Source organism: Amyelois transitella, chromosome 20 (genome assembly GCF_032362555.1).
Source record: "Amyelois transitella isolate CPQ chromosome 20, ilAmyTran1.1, whole genome shotgun sequence".
Classification (NCBI taxonomy): domain Eukaryota; kingdom Metazoa; phylum Arthropoda; class Insecta; order Lepidoptera; family Pyralidae; genus Amyelois; species Amyelois transitella.
This window is the reverse complement of record NC_083523.1, coordinates 5,490,982-5,513,689: the sequence shown is the minus strand read 5'-3', so window position 1 is coordinate 5,513,689 and position 22,708 is coordinate 5,490,982. Positions and strand designations below refer to the sequence as shown.

The 22,708-nt window shown below is 33.6% G+C and overlaps 2 protein-coding genes across 5 annotated transcripts in view; one reads left to right on the top strand and one right to left on the bottom strand.

The window, feature by feature from the left end:
• Positions 1-22,708, bottom strand: part of LOC106131665 (microtubule-associated protein Jupiter) — a 140,851-nt gene that overhangs the window by 16,122 nt on the left and 102,021 nt on the right. The window lies entirely within an intron of this gene.
• On the top strand, positions 9,305-11,836 carry LOC106133169 (uncharacterized). Its single transcript, XM_013332805.2, has 2 exons — positions 9,305-9,505; positions 9,736-11,836. Exon 2 carries the CDS (start codon positions 9,737-9,739, stop codon positions 11,672-11,674), a length of 1,938 nt encoding a protein of 645 aa, XP_013188259.1. The 5' UTR covers positions 9,305-9,505; position 9,736; the 3' UTR covers positions 11,675-11,836.

Here is a 22,708-nt window from a genome sequence, read left to right as displayed (position 1 = left end):
ACGTCGCGCTTCGGAGAATGTAGATTATTATATGGTCATTATAAGCAAATAAAGTAGGCTTTATAAAGTTTATCTTATCATTTAATTTTAATACTGACAAAATGAATACTACAAAGATTAATTAGGTACTTTCAATTCAATCTGAAACGATACCAAAATGGAAAAAACAAATATAATCTTTGCAACAAAAGTAGGTACCTAACTACGTCAAGATTAAATATGCATTCTCCAAAAGTTTGTGTGGCGTCTAATAAAAAAATATATAAATGATTATTTCTACGCCAACCACCTTACATGCAATGTGTAATTACCATTACTCTTAAATTTTTAATTAGTTATAAATACATCTGTAGTTAGGTACTAATGCTCTCTGTCCTATGGTCAAGGCAGCAATTCTTCATAAACTTTTATTTTCTTTCCATTAATAATAATCCAATAAATCTCTCTCGTATCATCAAATAAAATAAAAAATAATCATGTACCTACCTTAGAAGGAAATTGTTCTGTTTTACTACTTCTTGTATCACCGCTAACGGATGTCGTTTTCATATACGTCCGAGATTGGTATGGGTTCTTTGAGGAAATCATATCCGTTTGCTATAACATCTTCAGAGCTAAAAGGTGCCAGGAAATCAATAAATTTTCTACGAGTATCTATGATATTTTTAAGTTTTTTTTTAGTTGTAGAACTTTATCAGATTCAGATCTTTGTTACAGTTTTTGAGATATTATAATGGCAATCGTAATTTTAGTAGGTAATTAAACTACTTTTAATCATTTGTATTTACTATGTGAAATCATCATACCTAATTCAGTTACTATTTAAATTTTTAACTAGAAACTAAATAGTTTAAAATGTATCCAAATATTTGAAAAGGCCTTCTTTCAGCACTGGAAATAGATCCACTCATTAAGAACATTAAAGAATAATGAGGGGGGTATATTAACGGAAGTTGATAACGTCTTATCTTTTTTCTCTTTCTATCTTCATGATTAATCTCTGAATTAAAGAGACGTAACCCTACCATTCAAATCAAGAATATTACATGGAAAATCAACAAGCCTTTCGAGTTCAATAACCCCAATCCCACCCCTAATACGAATGTAGGCGTAATTACCGGGTCGGTTGTACTCGTATTAAATATTTGGAAAAGCTCTGTGAGAGAAATTATTAACATATTTTTATCGAACTGTACTGCTGAAGTTAAACCATCGATATTATTTCCAACAGTTTAATGGTAATTCTGAGAGTAATAAAATTTATTCAAGAAGTTAGTTAAAACTTTATTACACAAGGAAATGATAATACCAACATAACCAAACGGAGAATCTTAAAAGTAAAAATTTTAAATACTTTCATCGGCGTGAACCTAAAGAGGGTACTGTTATTAATATGTATACACTTATTCGATGTGAATTTCCGGCTTCGATGATCGTGAAATAAGATTAGAAAGATTAAAACCGATATACTTAGATACTTAGGCCGTGAGCAAAAATATGTAGGTGAAAGAGATTTGCAAAATTATCAATAACGAATCACCAAGCTCAAACGTGACCGCCTTATACAAAGAGCCTCTTGTCACCCCAGTATTAAGTCCAATCAAACATCTAGATCTCAAATATAGGCACGAAACGAGGTCATTAACCCCGATCAGCCGTCTGGTAAGCGTCTACAGTTTACCTTTACTACTTAACCAAACTTTTACACTCAAACGCGGAGTGTTTTATGTCCATCGATTTTCTGGGACCGGTGAATTTAGAAATTGATGCATAAAACACGTAATGGACGTGTGGTTATTGGCTTCGACCGTATTGATGGGAGATCGTTGGTGGGTGTCGGTAATGGGAAACGATCGATATGTTTACTAAGCATTAGGCGAGCGATTTATGTACGATGCTTGTATCGATAAGAAAGATGCTACTACACGTGGGCTATTTCGATACAGTTCGAAAAATTATGCTAAATTAAACCACGAACGTACTGATACGATGTATCGTATCAGTTCTTCTTTTAGGCGATGGGATAATAATAACAGCAGGGTAGACTAAGCCAAAAATCTCGAAAGGACTGGAAGGCCATGTAATGGCTTAATGATGGTCTAATAACCAGTTAATACATTAGGTATGTGTGTCTAGGATTAAGATGTTTCTAAAAATTCAAAATCGCGACAATCCAATTATGGAATGGAATCTCAATTCCATTCCATAGAATACTCGCCCACCGCGATTAGGATATCTTTATACTCTATAGTATAAAATCTTACGTATTAGAGTTGAACCGAGCAACGTCGTGTATGTTATCTCCTGAACATTATAGGTTAATGGTGTGACCCGTCTTCAATCATCCATGTTAGGATAAACGACTCAGTACAGACAGATTAATGTGCAGTAGATGTTGTTTCGATAAGTACTACGATAGACAAAAGGCATAGCTAGTGCTTCTACCTTCTGTTCGAACATATACAATGTTTGTTTGAGTCAAACTACGCAATGTTTATGAAAGTTTTCTCTTGTAGGTCAAGCCTATTACTCCTTTTATGTCTTCTTTCTCAAGTCTGCCCTAAAATATTTTCTTTAGATTCAGCAGCTATGAACACCGATACTTGAATTGATAAATAAATAAATAACCATACTAATAATACAAATGAAAAAGTATATCTGTCTGTTTGTTACGCTTTCACGAGACAAATATTAATGTAAATTCGCATGCGTACATATATCAAATAATTTCCATGGGAGGGAGACCCCGAGATGATAAGAGCTTAAGCTTTCGCAAAAATTTAATTTTATAAGAAAAGTGTACTATACAAAAATTATTTTCGTGTCATTTCGAAAAATGTTACTTCTTTTTGAAATGCCAATATTAAACAGCGTGGTCATGATCCATCAATCAACACGTTGCACTTAACTCTTTGGCGAACAGCCAAGGTGCATCCATAGTACGGTGAAGTGTTGCACTTTGAATGCACCCTTGTTCGAGGCGAATAAACTGCTAATAAAATATAACATGATTCGTGAGAGCAGCCGACGAAGTCAATCATTTTACTGGTAATTGTTTATTTTTACAGTCTACAGAGACCGAAAATTCGATAGAAATGGAAATTCGAATAAATTGTTTAATTTGTTTCCTTTTAGTAAATATGAAAAATCTACTACGTATAATGTGTGTAAACGTATAGTACTTATTAATTCGAAACAATTATAATATAACATATTCAAACGACCTAATAAATTTTATATATTTACATATGTACATGTGGTGGTTTTTTTCTTGCTGGATCAGATAGGTCTTTATTTGTGAAACAAATGAGTAAATTATTAAGTATACCAAATAAACTATGCATTAACTGAGATCTTCGTAAAAAGGCAACACTATAAAAACCAACGATTTCATTAAATCTCCATAACTGTTTGCCATTTAAATTATTCTGTTTCATTTACTGTGTATAAACTAACCGAATTTCGAATAAAACGCCTACACGATTTAATTAACATACTAAACTGTTGAACAAGAAACGATACAATTGAATTTGCAATAAATCGAATTGTATTTTTTTCAAATGGTTCATAGCGCAAGAGTAACGATAGCGTGGGATGTTAAATAATCGCAATCGATAGGATCAATAATCGATTTTATTCGATTACTAGCTGATAGTGCCACTAATTGATGACTGAAACTTGGAGTGCTTTTAATTAATTTAATGCTCGCATTTGTCGGACGTCCGCGCGTGACTGGAAATGATTTGCTTGAAAAACAAATATTCTAACTCATTTTAACTATGAATCTGTGTAAAGGAGAATAAATATGAAAAAATAACATCTTCCAGTAAATTTACATGTGCATTATGTATTAAACATAATGTATTTATGTAATTTTTTTTTAACAATACTAAAAAATGAATATATAATCTTTTTAATTGCATTTAACTAAAATATCATATATTAAATATATACGGGACAAATTACACTGATTGAGTTAGCCTCGAAGTAAGTTCGAGACTTGTGTTACGAGATACTAACTCAACGATACTATATTTTATAATAAATACTTATATAGATAAACATCCAAGGCCCAGGCCAATCAGAGAAAGTTCTTTTCTCATTATGCCCTGGCCGGGATTCGAACCCGGGACCTCCGGTGTCACAGACAAGCGTACTACCGCTGCGCCACAGAGGCCGTCTAATTATATTGTGTGACTAAAAGAATATTTTTAAAATACCAGTAGTATTTCAAATCGACATTCCTAGTTATAGTCGTAACTTGCTAACAGTTTAATCGATTAGCAAGATTTATCGGTCAGAGTATTCGAAAGTTAAAGGATGATGGAGTACGACTATTTGCTCACTAATTAACCCAATTTTATAGGTGATTAATAATTTATTTAATTGTGGCTGAGGTTTGTCACGAGGAAAGCAGAGCGAAATTTATCTGGTATCTTTTTAGAGCTCGTAGTACCTACGTACTAAGTAGAACTCTTTATAGTTCGTCTCTTCGTCCGCCTTCTTAGGATTTTGCATAATGTGCATATATTTAGGTTACAAATTATGCAATAACACAAGTATAGTCTATCAGTCAACCAATGCGTGGAAAGAAATCATTTATTTAAGGTAAAGGCAAAATAATATTAAATCCATTTTAATTAATGTACTTTCTTGTTCGCGAAGGCAGCACATATCACTATTGTCTGTATGTTGCGTGAAGATTGTTGTCCGTATATGTACTTAATGTGCCAATACATCATTGATAACCTTGTCATTGAATGAAATTAGAAAACAAACATGGGAGTTGCCGTTACCGCCTTTTCTAAATATCTGTCACGCACAGCGATACCGCAGATTTATTGTATAAATATAGTACAGCTATTTATTATCTGCAACTTCGTCCGCCTTCAGTCTGAAATAAATGTTATTCTAATGTCTAAGATATTACTGCTAAGTTTCAAGAAAATCCGTTAAGTAGTTTTTGCGTAAAAGAATACCGAACACACATTCCCGCATCCTTACAAACATTTATAATATTAATAACAGAAAAATTAAAAAAAAAAAATTATTATTTTATTTTACATAATAACTTATAAGCCACTCGGCACGTTAGGTCATATTACCGGAAAGTTAAAATTTATCTTAATTTCTCATACGGACGCAGAACTCTAAAAAGCAGCTAGTAGTAACATGTTATTTTTATTGTGATATTTACAGTAAAAATATTTAAAATACTACCTACTAAAATTGACAAAATGTGGATGCAATAAATTTTATAATTAAAGTACCTGCTTAACTTAAATGCGTGTTTAATTATAAACGACACTATAAACTTCCTGTATTCTAATACTTTTGCAAGCGGAAGAAGCTTTCGCAAAATTTTTAACATTTATGTCAAACACGCGGTTCCGCCCGCATCTAGCGAAAAATCCTGTAATATACATACGTTCCCGCCTCACAGATTCCCGTCTTGGAAAAACCTCTCTATGCACCATTAGAGCACAAAAGGCCAAGTATTAAAATAATTATAACCAGCGGTTTCTTCAGTGCGTTAATAATGTCAGTCAATCAGTCAGTCAGTATCCGCTTTTGTATATATTTAGATTCCTAAATCACACTAATTAAATGATTCGATTAAATCGTGATCGGAATCGACTCGATTAACTCCAATACGATGTTATCACATTTTATCAAAGTTGACAAACGAGTTGTGACAGTTTTCGATTTCAAATGTTTTAATTAAACATGACAACTTATGCCATTAGAATTATAAACTATATTGATTGAATTAAATCAGTGAGCACGATAATTCAGTGGCGATTAGCAAAATATAAATTGCACAGAAGTGTAAATAAAATGTTGTGTATTGTAGTGTAGCATACACCTTTGAGTGCGAAACTTGACCGCGCAAATTTCAATATTATTACGAGTATGTTCAAATCAATGAAAATCTAAATTCATAAAAGATGACACTAATTGACTAACATGCACCCTAAACCGCTGATTTTAGAAATAAAAATTGTTTGGCATGTAGGTAAGGTTCCTATATCGTCTAGGGAGGTACTAAAAGAGAAACACCTTATTCCCGCAGGAATAGAAATTTGCGAGGTTTTTCTTACACGCAAATCATATCTGATTATGACTGTTCTACTGTCTTAACTTCGAAAATTCAGATATATAAAAAAAAGTTTGAATCAGTATTAGAAATGTATTAGATCACCATAGATTACAATTTCTAATTCAGTTAACAAGGTAACGGTTGTAATTGCTCTATTTATTATAATAAACTTGTGTACATTTACTAATAAACGTTAATAATAGTGTAGAAAGTAGATTATTAGAAAGTGAAAATAGATTAGAAAATTATTAGTAACGTATTCAATTTTCTTAACTTTTAAGCACGCCCAATATTTGTTAATATTTCCGACTTTTGTTTTGTCTATCAGTCCAATTACTCAGAGTTTTTAGTTAGTGTTATTGATAAGGTAGAGATAACACAATAACACATTAGGTGTATTTACCACATACTATCAAATTACTATTGCCGTGTGGTTCCCGGCACCAATAAAAAAAAGAATAGGACCACTCCATCTCGTTCCCATGGATGTCGTAAAAGCGACAAAGGGATAGGCTTATAAACTTGGTATTCTTTTAGGCGATGGGCTAGCAACCCGTCACTATTTAAATCTCAATTCTATCGTTAAGCCAAACAGCTGAACGTGGCCTATCAGTCTTTTCAAGACTGTTGGCTCTGTCTACCCATTAAGGGATTAAGACGTGATCATATGTATGTATGTATGTATCAAATTACTACAAGAGTTTTAGGCAAGAGATAAATACTATTTTGAGCAAAAAAGCTTGGCATATTTCTCTCAGACAAATTTAGTCATCACTTTTTAAAGTGGTTCGCGAGTGCCAAAAACTCACGTCTTCATCACATCCGGTCAGGTCACACGTCTGGCGTGACTTCTGACCCTGGTCATGATTAACACGTCCGACGTGGGAAACGTCAGCTGAGATGGCAACACTGATGATGCATGACCTGTGACCGCGAGTTAATTTTATAGAGACGGCATTCTATCTCTTCGAATTTTGTTGCAAATATTTACTAAAACTGTCGGTGGTAGAACAGTTAAGAACCGGACTTTAGATAGTGATGACGAGCAGATTCAATTTCTACCTTGAACAGTACCAATACCTCTTTTCTGAATCATGTAGGTACGTTAATTTTATTACTAACTGATGCTCTTACGGTGAGGAAAAACGTTAAAGGGAAACCTGCAACTGCATGGCGCGTGATGGTAGTCTAGTATGGGTTAGGTTCCCCTGCAAAGGTTGCGGAGTCAAGATCGGAGTCGCATCGCCCAAATACTTGACTTATTTAATCCAGGATCGTGGATATCGGCAAACTTCGGTTTTTACTCCTAAAAACGTTTTTAACAACTGAGTCATAGAAATTTCGCTTCATACATAGCTTTCCTAATTTTACTATTAAACACCCTTTTGTGTGGTCTTGATTTGATATCGCTATAATTCAACTAAACTTGAGGATAACATTAAATCTATTCCTGCAATATACATCAATGTGAAATCACCTGTGCTTGCAACTTCATAACGCCGTCATAATGATTTCGCTTCACGCTGTATTTGTGAATATCCCTTTAATGCAATGTGGGATGTGAAAATATATGAATTGCTGACCCTACAATGGAAATTGGAGGTCTTCATATTTTATGACTTGCGAAATAGGCGTTGATAATCTTCTTTAGCAAATGTTTATATCGTTTTACAGGTAATTGCTTCAGTTGTATGTGTACAGATATTTCAGTCACATCTTCTTTATTACATATATCCGGACGGATTTAAAATAGAATCTTATCTGAGAGAAAAATGCCGGTCAAAGTACTTATCTCACGTTAAAGTTAATAAGTAGATTAAAGTTAGTTAGTAAAGTACCAAGCATAAAATAGCAAGCGAATATAAAAGTATGGAGGTATATTGTTTTTTAATCATACAAATACCGATGTGAAAAATAGAGGAAGCGGTATACAGTATTTGTGAACAATCCCATGAGAACCATAAACAAGCTACAAACGAGTATTAAATTACTGATAAACTGTGGACTTTTGAGATAGCATCTAACAATGAGTGAAAAGTACTAAGGAATAATGAAATATGTGATGACTGTAGGAGCCGAGATGATAGTTTCAACGTTCAAACAAAGATACATACCGCTTCTCTAACCTTCGCAGGGTAGACAGATCCACGCTTAGCTGGAGAGTTATTAATATAGGAGTAATAATGGAATGACATTCAAAGGAGTCGTAGACTGCTAGCCCATCGCCTACCAAAAGAATCCCACTTGATGCAGACCTTTCTTTTTTGATTGACTTGAATTTCATCACAATTTAAAAACTTTTGCTCCTTTTACATATTACGTAACATTCTCAATGTTATGTTCGTATAATTCCATTTAATCTTTGCCAAAGAACTGTATTTTTCAGGCGATATACAGCCTACATAGTCATATAAGATGTTATCGCAGCCACGGACGTGTACTTGATTGATGGTCACTCTGAGGTACATAGGTAACAACGCCTACTAGTAAACCTATAGCTTTTATACTAAGGTATTTTTGAAAAAGATCTATTTATAAACCAAGGTAAGGTTACTGTTTTTGATGATAATTTACATGATATTATACTCTTAAGTATTTTTTATAAAAAAATATAGTATCGTTGATTTACTATCTTCGTAACATGAGCCTCAAACTTACTTTGAGGCTAACTCAGTCCATGTTATTTATTCCATATATGTTTATGAAAATAGAGTGAGTTAATTAGAATATAGTTATGTTATTTATTAATATAGTGGATATTATATCATTAAGTTAAATTATCTCTTCATGGGATAAGGATACTATAAGGATACCTTCAGTGTTTCAATGAGTAATTAACTTTTATGTGCAATTATAAGCTATAACAAAAAAACAAAGCACTTGTGTGACTTTTCTGAGAATCCTTGCAAAGAGCTTCCATTTGCTAATGACAGTGACAGACAGACGGCATTAACGATTGAAGTTATAAGTACATTAGGTATAACTGTGCTTTCAAAATAACTGTGAGAAAAAGGCGAGAGAAAGTGCCAAATACTATAGCAGTAATAAATACCTACTTTTGAATGTCTCAATTGATATTCTAGCGCTTGATTAAGGCGGAGTGTACACGCGATTTAATGTTGTAATTAAAATGGTAATATTACTACAAGAAGAAAGTTTTGTCACTTAAAGAGTAAAATTATTAGGGTAGAACCGGGTAATACCGGTCAGAAGGTATTACCGGTCATCGCAAAATCTCCCATACTACTACGTTCCGCACACGCACACATACACAGCGCGTCGCATGATGTAGCCGAGCGCGAACGCCCCGGCCCCCGCTTCATTCCAAGCCGCCATTTGCAATGAACGCACGTCACTTGTTTTCGCGCCCAGTTGAAGTAATTTTTCGGGTTAAAACAATAAGAGGTGAGTATTTATTGTTTCACATTTCTAACATTGTTACTGGTGATTATTGTAGCATAAATGCTAAGCATTCAAAGTAATATTCTTTTTTGAACTAATCTCGACGAGTTTTTAACCTAGAATTTTATTTACGGAAATGTTTCTAGTCGGGCAATGCCGGTCGCGCTGACCGGTATTACCCGCATGTAAAATAAGTAAAAAATATTGTTATTTATGTTTGTTTATTATTAAAGAATGCCTAAAAGAAGAAGCCAACCAGTTTCAAAGGCGTCATGGAGCCAAGATCAACTACGCAGAGGGTTCAACCTGGTGGCGGATGGAAAACCTATTCGAGAAGCAGCGCGATCTTGTGGTGTACCGTTTTCTACGCTTCAAGAAAGGATAAAGAACAAGAACAGTAATAAACCACAACTGGGACGAAACACTGTCTTCACGAGGGAGCAAGAAAACGAAATGGCTACGCAGGTTAAGTTCCTTGGTAAAATATTTTACGGGTGCACTTCGCTTCAAATTAGGAAAATGGCATACGAATATGCTGTAAAAAATAACATTAAGCATAATTTTAATGACACTTTTGAACTTGCTGGCAAGGATTGGCTCAAAGGATTTATAAAAAGAAATCACTTATCTATCAGGAAAGCTCAAGGTATGAGTCTGAATAGAGCAACTGCTTTTAACAAAAACGAAGTTGGTATGTTTTTCAAACTTCTTACAGAGCTAATGGATAAATACAAGTTTCTGCCAAGAAACATATGGAACGTAGACGAAACTGGGATTTCCGCAGTGCAAGACCCCGGAAAAATTGTGGCAGAGAAAGGACAGAAACGTGTAGGTTCTATTACTAGCGGAGAGAGAGGAAAGACTGTGACAGCTGTGTGTGCTGTAAATGCTACCGGAGTCTACGTCCCACCAATGTTAATTTATCCACGACAGAGACATTCATCTGCTTTAGAAACAGACGGCCCTCGAGGGGCAGTCTATCGGTGCTCGAAAAATGGCTGGATTAATGAAGATCTCTTTGTAGATTGGCTTAAGCATTTTGCAGAATTCACCAAGCCTTCAGAAAACGAGCCCATATTGCTGGTCCTGGACAACCATGCAAGCCACATTTCTTTGAGAGCTTATGAATTTTGCAAAGGCAACAACATAGTGATGTTATCATTACCACCACATGGCTCGCATAGAATACAACCCCTAGATGTTTCCGTCTATGGTCCATTGAAAGCAGCCTATAAACAAGAATGTAATCTTTTTATAAAGAATCAATTGGGAAAAAAGATAACACAAAATGATCTCGCTTCACTGTTCAGAAAAGCTTTTCAAAAAATAGCAACCATTCCAAAAGCTGAAGCAGGTTTTGCTGCTACAGGAATATATCCTTTAAACCCCGACGTATTTACAGACGAAGATTTTGTGGCTGCTGAAATTTTAAATAGTAACGAAGTTGTAGTTTCGACAGAAGAAGTAAGAGACCGGGATAACAAGACACCAGAAGCCCAAATCATATTAGATGAATCAATAACACATGACCCACCAACTCATTCTCAGACTATTTTATCTAAATCACCATCTCTTATTGATGTAATTGAACCAGTCTCAACAAATAATACACCAATAATTTCCGCATTTGAGCAGCCGAGCAATATTTATACAAACCCCATTCCTTCTACCTCAGGAAGTGGTAATACTATCACAGTTAGGGATCTTCTGCCACTGCCAAGTAAGTCGATGGAAAAGACAAAAAATATACTATCTCGCAAGCAGCATGCATCAGTCCTGACAGGAACTCCTAACAAACAAGCATTGATTGAGAAAGAAAACAGAAAAATTTTAAAAGAGAAAAAACTTAAAATAAAACCTGAAAAAAAGACAATTAAAAGAAAAGGAAAATCGATCGAAGTGAAAAAGGCTAAAAGAAGAGTGCTTCAAGACAAAAACAAGCGTAATGATAGTACATCGGACTCGGAAATAGAAATGACAGACTTACGTGAAGATGAAGACACTGATGCTGATGATGATTATGAAAATAAATGTATCATTTGCGATGATTATGGGCAAAATAACGAGCTGTGGTATAGATGTGTACTGTGTGGCCTCTGGGCACATGCTGAATGCTCTGGTTGTGACTCTCCAGAGGGTTATATCTGTGACTTATGCCATAACAAACCTTGACCGGTATTATCAACCGACTGACTGGTTTTACCCTCCGTGGTGTCGAATACCAGTCAAAGTAGTTTTTTTTTTAAGACTAATTATGCCAAAATTGTTTCAGTTATTGATCTCAATTAATGTGATTTAGTTAGAAGATTACCTAAAGTTTTGTTATCGATAAGATTAATAAAAGAATATTGATTATTATTTGATTTGTGATTATTTCTCCTTAAGCGACCGGTAATACCCATTCTTACCTTATATATATATAATATTTATAGCGATACTTCAATAATGGTAGTGTTCATAAAACTTCAGTAAACCTACTGATTAAGAAGCGGTCCTTTACATACATAAACCACGTTTTATCCTTTATGAGATAAAGAGAGCCAAAAGTCTCGAAGTCCATCAAGAAATAAGTTTCAATATTTATTATAATCTTAGAATCTTCGCAAATCTAAACTTTAGTATTAACATTTCTACCCGTGATTGCAAACAATTAACGTAGTTATGGGTTTAGGTTACTTATTTAAAAGTTTATTGTTTTTCTATGTTGCTTTCATTATGCCTGAGCCACTATATCTGCATTTCAGCAAAATTAGTTTCACTTTTTTTAGCTGTATTTCAAAAGCATTCAAACGTCACTTTCTTTTTTACATATCAGAAACAAAGGAAGCCTCGATAAAATATTGAGAAATAGCATTATTTCGAAGTGGACCCTACACCTGCCTAACCACAGACGTTTGCGCAATTTCTAAAGCCAGCATAGGTTAACTTTCTTGTTAAATACCTTCAATGTTCTGTACCCGTCCTTACCTAAAGAATCAAAACAATCAGAATAGATTTACGATAGCTTTGCGACTACTGTTCTATCGCGGATTAAATGCCAGCCATTAATTTGCCAGGCCCCGGGGCTACGTGGGAATTAGTGCTCTCCTGATGATACACGAGATCCCACGGCATCGAATATAGAATTCTGTAGACCAGTTGTGTGGACGTACCTGGGGACAAAATAAAGATTTCATTAGGTTTTTGGTTAAAGAAATATTAGGGTGCCGTTAAATACTATTAAAATTTTCCTTATTATAGAAACTGATTTTTTTATCTATATTTTTTTCTAGGTATCCATGGTTCCACTGCTTAACAAAAGCCTCGTCTTCTTCATTCAAACAGCTTAATAACTTCGGATATATTATATATATATATATTTTACATTTTAAAATATACCCGTAATATGTTAAGATATTGATAACAAAACTAACAACGTAGGCAATTTTTTTACCTATACCAAAAATAAAATAAAAATTAACAAAAATGCATTCTTAAATCAATTATAATTAACTCAATGGCAGTAATCGATCTATCCACGGTTTTACGCGGTTCTGGTTGCCCGTGCACATGTAATCAGCGACTTGGCAATGAGTCTCAGTGGCTGCCCACCGAGACCGCGAACGGTACCACACCGTCGCGCTCTGATAGTTGCGCAAGAGTTTAGAAAAAAGACGCCGGAGTCGATAACCGAAGGGGAAGTAAAAACTGAAAGTTTTTTTTAAGAAATAACTTTTTCTAATTACTCAACTGTTAGGCAGAGGTAACATAACTGAAAAAAAAAGACAGCTTTAAAATGAAGATAAAATGTTAACGTAAGTACGGTTATAATCAACTTCTGGTCAATCACAAGAAAATCGAAAAAAAAAACCCAAGATTAAGAAGTAGGTAGGGTGTTGATGCCATCAAAGTTACTTTTCTCTAATATCGTTAATAAAATCAAAAAGATGAAACTGATAAGATTGACCTTTCTAGAAACAGTAGTTCTATAAAATAATAGCTCATGTCTGATTCGAGATAAAACAAAGGCGTGAAACATGAAAGCGGCTGTACACGTTGGCCAAGATTAACTAAATTGAAATCCATTCCACATCATCTGATTAGTTGATATTTTAGGAAAGAGTACTGTTTAGTTCATATATGAAAACATTCTTTCAATGAATCCTTGATTAAATGAAACATGTTTAAAAAAACAAGACTTATGAGAATAAAGGAGCTCTACCCATAATATTTTCGTCGAATATGCAAGAAAAGAGTACTTAATAAGTGTGGAGAAAGCGGGAGATGCGTGTAAGGAGTGTAGCAAGTGAAAATTCTTAGTCTTCTGCCTACTACTGGGTAAATAGGTAATGATGGTATGTATATCTGTCTACGGGATGACATGTCAAAATCAATAAAAATGAATGACATGTGGGATGTTCAGAATGTAAACAACAATAGACCGATGAGTAAAACTCACATTTTGATAGCTGCCGTCTTAATGTCTTATGTGAATCGGGACTCTACTTTCTGATCATGAGAAATACTTTTAAGGACGTCGACAACGGCCAAGAAGGTTCGTATGTAAAGCAATCTGACTCGACTACAAATATTCTATCAAGAAGTCATGGTCAGGCATGTCGCATGAAAGCACTATTATTTTTCTTTCTTTTTTTTTCCAAATACTTGTCAGACATTTTCATAAAACGAGACTTTATCGTGTATAACGACCTTAACAAAACAACCTAACCCAATATCCCTTCACTTAGAAATTGTTGAAATATAGAAGACTATTTCCAAGGCATTACAGGTCGAGAGGCAACACGAGATATCGATGCATAGATCCACAATCGATAAACTGAAATCTCTCTATCGAGTTGTAGAATGCAAACGAAATCGTCGATTGTATGATACAAAGCCCATTGTTTGGAAACGAGGTGGCATATTGAATCGGTTAGTTTCAACAAAAAGACGTACGAGTACATTCTATAATCGATATTTGAGCTCTAGTTCCGCATAAGAAAAATAGTCTTTAAAAGACTCTTTCTACCCCGCAAGGGATATATATGTGATTGTATAGATATGTATGTATGTACTATTTACTACAAGATGCCCAAAGTTAAACGTGATAATAATTTAATGTGTATGTCTAAAAGTACTTAGTAGTCATATAAACATATTCAGGAACGAGTCCTTCCAAAAAACTGTGTGTAGTTTTAATGTTATTTTTTACTTCTTTTTATTTATGATAAAAAAAATTCAATTTCCAACAAAATACATATAAATTTTTATTAAATCACTCATTATCACTGCTCAGCACAGTACAACGTCTGAAAGTCTGGTCTTATGAATATGTACAATGCATTTTTTTTAATGTTGACTATTATTTAATTTTCATCTCGATGATTTAGAACAAATCAATTACTTTCTTCGTGAAAGCGTAAAACAATTTACCGCAAGTTGACAGGCGTGGCAGTTCCTTTTTTAAATTTAATTGGTTTATCCGGAAATAACTCGAGGAAAAAAAATATCAATCACTTGTTTTGTAATGGCGACAGAATTAAGATACAAAGTTGACAACTTCAAATTTAAAAAAAGAGCCGGTACATTCCTTTAGTTAGAATACAAGTACTTATTTTAAAACATTATTTTGGAAAGCATTTTAGAACTTCCTGGTTTTAAAAATATTTCAAATTACATTAGAATAAACTTTAAGTAATAAATCAGCAGGAATGTTACGACCTATAAGGTAGTTACGGTTAAAAAATGTTTCGTGTGAAAAATGACTAATGTTCATCAAAATACAAATACAATCACGCGAAATCTGGGTGTAGGTGCCCATATTATTTTTATGACATAGTACTTACTCGAAGATAACGAGTTATAATAGGTTCTCCACGGCAGCATAGGTAATATAAATAATAGATACCTACTCATTATAGCGCTTTGAGTATCTTCCTCTTCTAATTAAATAAAGTGTATTTAGTAACGGGCTTTATAAATTTATAACTATTCAAGTCATGAAAAGAATGATTTCATAATGAGGTACCAGTTAACAACAATGCAGTTAACAAAGATGAAGATATTTGGGTTGCAATTTACGAAAGGACACGAATTTATGCAGATAACATTTCTCTCTCTCTATTTCTATTTTTGCGTATTCTCAGTTGTAGGCTCCATAACATTATGGAAGCATACAACAAAATTTTGTAACCCTTTCTTGAAGTCGGTCACACATATGCACTTCGAACGGAGGCATCAGACCTGTGCATCAGACAGTCGTGTTTACGGATGCGAAAAGTGTATCGTTCGGAGATGGAGCACCCGCGGCGTGTGTAGCACAGTACAGGGCACATAATTGGACGTTTCCGAGCCGCCGCGACGCCACACATGGCCGCTACACGGAACGGTTTGATGTTGCCGATGAGCAGGGTTGCCAATTAATTGGAAATTATACAAATCGCCTCACAATACCAATTCTATCTCATCTTTGCGAATTCCCAGTGCGAGTTACCAGTTACACCCTGCAAAAAACAGGCGTCTTCAAAGCATGCTGGGGGTTTGAAGCCGCCTTCGGTACCATTGGCATGCGTATTCCTAATCCTTACTATTTCAACCATAATCACAACTTCCTATTATTAATATTTTTAATTGTGAGTTTATTTTAGAAGCTCCACATATCTTTTTAATCTTCGAGAAATGACGCTCTAGTATGAAGTCAAAAGTTCAGACAAAAACCATGCATATATTCATCGCAGAAATAATAGTAATTAAAGAAATTTTGGTAAAATAAATAATTTCAATAAAATATTAGATTTAAACTTAAAGAAACTTATACAATAAAAAAGTTAATACACGACACATGATAAAATGGAACAAGTCGGAAATGCGTTGTATTTATAGGCGTTGTGTTTGATAATGTACCAAATAAATTGCTTCATTTTGTAGCCGTATAGATCCAACTCGCGATTCATTATTGTAAGTACTTGGACACTTGCCAAACAGAGAAGCACGTAAGTTGGGAACGTACATTAGTTAGCTAATTCATGCTCCAGATAGTTAAAATTACATTAATCAAATGAGCCACGTCAACCCCGCATGTAAACGACATATTATAAAATTCCTGAAATAGTTTTAGTAGGTATGTCAGATTTTGTATCCAATTTCACAAGATAAATATAATACCTACATAGCATCGGTATTGAATCATTAATGGTATTTTTCATTTCACGAAATACATTCTTACATTTTTATCTTTAGCATATAGCAAATACCCTTTCTTCCTTATTGTGAAAAGTAGTTCGTATACATATTCTATTTAAGCCATATTAGTTTTGGATCTTACCCACTACATATACATTATCATCACATTATTAAACAAAGTCAGCCATTGCCTCTGTCTGTTTCAGACAATTAATTTCCTAAGGTATATAAACAAACCCATCTTTCAGAGATAATGTGAAGAAGCTATTAAGAACTGTTTGTCTTTATAAAATTAATAATTCACAGCGACATTTACAATTCATGACGCAATAGGAAGGCGTATGCGCAGCATTGGGCATCAAACCGAGATGCTTTTTAAAAACTATGCGACAATTGGCAGCCCTGGCACGGAGCACAGCGGGGCACGCATGCCGCTGAGGTTGCATACGTCACGGGGCCGCCGAGCCTTCACGCTTTTTCTCAATAACTCTATTCAGATCATCGGCTAATGATCTGACACAGTTTCCTTGGAGTTGACAATACTTCTCGGATAACTGTACGTCTTGGTTAGACTTCCCGTAAACTTTTATGGTACCCAGTCTGAGATGTTAGGTATACCTGTTTCGTTATTTAGTAAAGTATTCCGGGAGCGACAAATACATAATGCACAGATTGTAGAAAGCTGAAATATTTTAGAGTCTAAGGATAAGGATTTCCATTCCCATTTAAATAAGTAAAAATATTTTATTATTACAAAGTTTCTTTTGCGCCAATAGTCATACGCGTTATTAATTTTAACAAAGGCTTACTTATTTACATTCAAGCTGTATAAACATTGTAACATTTCACAGCAAACAACTTAAAATGAAGATTTGATAACTCTATTTAGACTCGTCGGGAAACCCAAAAACATTATATGTATATTGTAAACATCTAATTAATTCAGTGTGAACAACTGCTCTGACGAATATATATTCAAATTTCATACTCAAGAAACAAAAACGCAATATACGTAGAATAAATATTCGGGAAAAATATTGTGAAATATACAAAACAAATTTATTGAAGCAGTCTGAGTAGTTAATTAATACTAAATTATACTGACAATGATAAAAAAAAACATAACATATCCATCTATAAGCAAATCATTATTTTTAAATTACTATTCTATGTTTGAATTTCAACTCCGACTGCAAACAGGTGAAAAAAATTATCAAAGTGTTTTTATTTTAAAAAGAAATTCAATAATTTCCATTTAAAAAGATAAACGGTACATATGTATCTATGACTGAGAATAAAATTAATTTAAAAAAAAAACTTTCAGACATAATCTCCAATTTCCAATTTCAGATATTTGGCATCATAATGGATCTGTGCCGTAATTTCATGCAAAGAGTTTGGTTAACGTTCCAACAGATATTTTTCATAGGCCGTACTAACGGGACCAGGCACGGGCCATGACGACTTATCCGTTTTGTCAATAAGGGCCATTTAGACCGTGCACGCGATTTGCCCAAATATGTACAGGCATTTTTATTGTATTATGAAGGTCGTTTGCGCTGTCTTATTTTTGTGAAGTATCTCAGTAGGTAATCTAGGTTTATGAAATTCTAAATCGGATAGCAAAAGATTGACGACTTTTGTTACTGATGCTTTGCGTGTTCAGTATTTACTAAAGTCTGTCGACGTTTTAACTTTATGGCATCTTGCCCTTTTTAACATTTGATATTGTTCGCCTCTTATTCGGGAACATACTGGTGATTACAGTAATAAGTAGTAATTTTGTAATCGTATCTGTGTAAAATTGTATAGAATCTGTTATTGTTGTACCTTGTACTCAGATTCCAGACGCTAAGTTGAACGAAGACAGTAATAAATTATTTTACAGTAATGATAAGAATCAGTGAAAAAATCGTGAGAAGCGATCGCGAAAGCTTGTTAGTGGTTACAAAATGAGCTATTAGAATCTGTTAGTCATTAACAGTAAATTGCAATAATTCTCCAACTTTCATCGGGAAACATTATTGTAATACGACGCCAACACTTTTTGTTACATCGCCTCTAATTGGCATACATTTAAAAATGACACGAATTTTTTCACTTTCTTAAATTACAACTTTAGAAATTAATACGTTTTTTTTAAATACATACATTTTTGTTGTAGCTTTTGAAGTACATAGGTTACAAAATAATTGAATAATAGATAGATGCATCCGTTAATTTTTTTAAAATAATGGTTGTTTATAAACTGGTAGAGTACTTATGTTAAGAAGTCTTAAGTGTAAAAGAAATAATAATTGAAAACAAAAACTTTTAACTGCACGCCTTAGTGTTAGAGTTGTTTTCTAAACTATCTCACGCGCTCTGACATTATTTGACAAAAAGAATATAAATTTAAGACAACAGCTTGAAAGTTACATAAGCGTTATTTACAACGCTACTTACTATAGTAATAAAAAGAAAAACTAGCTTCATTTCCTCTGTTGACTTTTGCTTTCGAGAATTCGCCACAGTTTTGTCACAAATTACGCAAGGCATTATGTTTATTATGCCTCTAGAAAGCAATTTATTTGGCAAGTTTATAATAAAACGAATTCCGTTATATCACAATCGAGATTCGGTAACGAACGATCACGACACTCGCTCTGGCGTGACGAGTTCGTCATATTGCAACTTAATTTAGTATTTATTGTTCATATTCATTTAAATTATATTTAATTAATACTTGTAGTTGGATATTACTAAGAATAAAGATAACTTCACTCATTGTATGCTGGCTGATTTTTTTTTATTTTATTAGCTTACTTTTTTATCAACAGAGTGAAAAAAGTTTTATCGTTGATTGCAAATAAAAATATCTCTCTATATGATAGCAATATTAAGTTTGCCAAGGACATGGCAAAATCAATTTACCTATTATTCAGATATTTTTATTATTTGTTATAAAAAAATTAGGCGTTTATCTTTCCCAACACTTTATTTAAGTTTCAATTGTAGGTTAATGATGGTAAACAAAATGATTGATATAACGTAATTAAATAACTATCAAAACTATAAACAAGCGCCATTAGTTGGACATATTCACACTCGTTAACAAAGTAGATAATTGAACATTTGGCTGGCACATAACATTTTTGATTCACACTTCTAAGAGTTCATTAACTTTTGTTTTTTTTTAGTAATTCTGTGCTTCCGTCTTCCGTCGAGACGCACATTAAGACGATTTTTTGAATAAACATAAGAAAAAATCAAGTAATTGAACCTGTTTTTTTACAAGAGATTATGATTGATACATGTTGAAAATTTTAGTATCGATAAAACTACTATGTTTCTATTGTATTCTATCTATAATATAATGTAACTAAATCGAAAATAATAAATAAATGCAAGCATAACAACACAATTCTTGACTTTGCCACTAAGGAACAAAATTCCGAAACACCCACATGCAATAAATATTTCTAACCACAATGTCCTGTAGCCGCTATTAAGGAAAATGATCCAACCATTTCCAGAAGTCCACATGTGGCAGTAAGTTTGTTTATTTACACATCGTCACTATAATTAGCCGTGTTTCTACTCGTCTATTCCTAGCGTAGAGTGTTGTCGACCCCGGCGTGTGCCAGTCTTCCGCCATCACCCGCCGAGCGGTGATAAAAACTTAACGCCAGATAAGATATTTATATTATTACTAAGGGGGTCGTTAATTTTCTATTTCTGATCAAAGACTCGTCCACTTCAACTACAGTTTGTATCTTTTTCAAGTTCTTATGCAATTTATCATAATCAAAATCGTGTCCATTATTTTTATATTATTGTTAAAGATTTTGATTCTGTCAAATGCCAATAATAAATAGGTATTAGATACAAGATTAGACCTCTTAGTCTAATTACTAAACTATCCATCAAAAGATAGCAAGCATTTAAAAAGAAAACATTTATAAATGGCAGTTTATCTGATCCACTATGACAAAAAGCAGAGATGGTATCTGTGAAATTATCTAGAAACTGTTACACTAAACAGTTGCGTTGCTTTCTCGAAAACGTCGATTCATCAAAGCAACAAAAAAGAGACGAAAGGAAATTTTAAAAAAGGCCAAAAACTGACAGTCAACCTGACGACCCCGGGTACATTAACTTTCACATTTAACCGGACAATAGTTCATAGAATTAGGCATTTCAAGAGGTAATGGTTATTCAAGAGTGGCCGTCTTATGAATATTAAGTACAAGCCGTTGAGCGAATCCACGATTCTATCATTCTGGATTATGCAATTCATCCATTAAGTGTGGCCGCCCATCACACCGAGAGCGAGCGTGGTATCAATCAGCGAACAAGTGAATTCGTACAATTTGGAGTGGTCACGAGTCTGACCTATTGCCCATTTTCTATTTCGGAACCAGTCTGATTATTTTCTTAATAAACATTCTTTTGAAAGAATTTTCCCAAGATGTATCAGATATAAGCCCTATGGATCTGAATATTAAAGATATTACGATACGCTATACTCATCCATTAATATTTTACGTAATAATTGGTAAAGCCATGTGTGAGAAATTGTGTCTGGAATATTGAGATTGGACTGTTTCATATTGGTGATTACATTTTACAGCCTCGTTAACACCAACAAGTAATCACATTAAAATACAAATGACCGAGCGTCAAATATGAAGCCCTTCTTAATTACGATGTCGTAATTAATTTATTTATACAATAATATTTTTTAGTTTCCTAGAATATAACTTACTTCTGTAAATATGATGAGTTTAGCTTCATTCAAAAAAGTGTAAAAATGCATGTTACATAGGTAGATATCAGTTGATATATTAAAATTAATATCTACTAAAAAATATAATTTTATGGAAACACGTGTGAAATTAAAAGAAAAAGAATAAAATGATATATTCGATTAAAAAACGTTGCATCACTTTCAAATATTTTGGCTGTTTACTCCGTTAGAGGCGTGAAGAAAGCAATCAATGTGTATAGTGTAGTTATCTACACGAACCCACACAATTTATTCGAATCACACGTAATATATTATGTACCGTGTCGCAATAAACTTCAAATCCAGTTTTGTTGCAACTCTAGAAATCTGTACAAGAAAAGGAGTTTATGATCTAGAAAAACAGTCTATCACATCAAACGTCTTGTTAATTTTTTTTTTGTAGGAAGTTGTTACATTTAAAACTTAAAGTTAAAAATGAAATATTAAATTGGTGTTAGTCTCAATTAGTCACATATTTCAGAAATCTGTAAACGTGGAAACAAATGCCTGCCTTCATGGGCCTGCCTATGGGCATTTCAAGAACTATAAAATAATAGTCAAAGGCGGGAAAGGAAAGATTTGCAATAAAATATCGTCTAAGCCAGTTGGCAAATTTGGTTATAGATAATAAAATCTAGAGATAATCACATCTAGAGTCTGATTACTTTAGTTAAAACCAAGTCAATGACCAAACAAATCCATAACACATTTGGTTACGCACGTTACATTTTTATATTACTTCATCCATTATATAAAAGAACAACAGCTTACTGCTACTTATAGCCCAACCAGACATACAACTTTAGTTTTATTCGAAAAATTCTGCCATGTGTTAACGAGAAAGCCTACCGTCTTGAGAAACATCATCAACATCATACATCAGTCCTGTCATGTTGCGCACTAACCGAGCAACTAATGCGGGCTGTCATCGGCTGAAACTGATCACTCACGCGCAATACGAATGTCGACAACACTACATATATCTTTATCTTTGAATGTTTGATGTACCATACGGTTCTAACTTTCTTCTTTTCACGAGTGTGATGACGTGTGAACACGGCTTTAGTGTAGACGAGAATTTGAAACATGTCGTGTTATTTTCTTAGTATGCTTAATAAAGATATAATTTGAACGTGATTGTGCATTTCTTTATCAGTTCGTGTACACAGAAAACATATAGGAAACATAAAATCTCTTTGTTTTCACGAAAGAATAATATTAATAACTGAAATTCATTTTTTTCATCATTATTGACTTAAGTAGAGTTAACAAATATT

Excerpts from the sequence above, each read along its gene's own strand:
- LOC106133169 (XM_013332805.2), top strand. The coding sequence starts at position 9,737 with ATGCCTAAAAGAAGAAGCCAACCAGTTTCAAAGGCGTCATGGAGCCAA.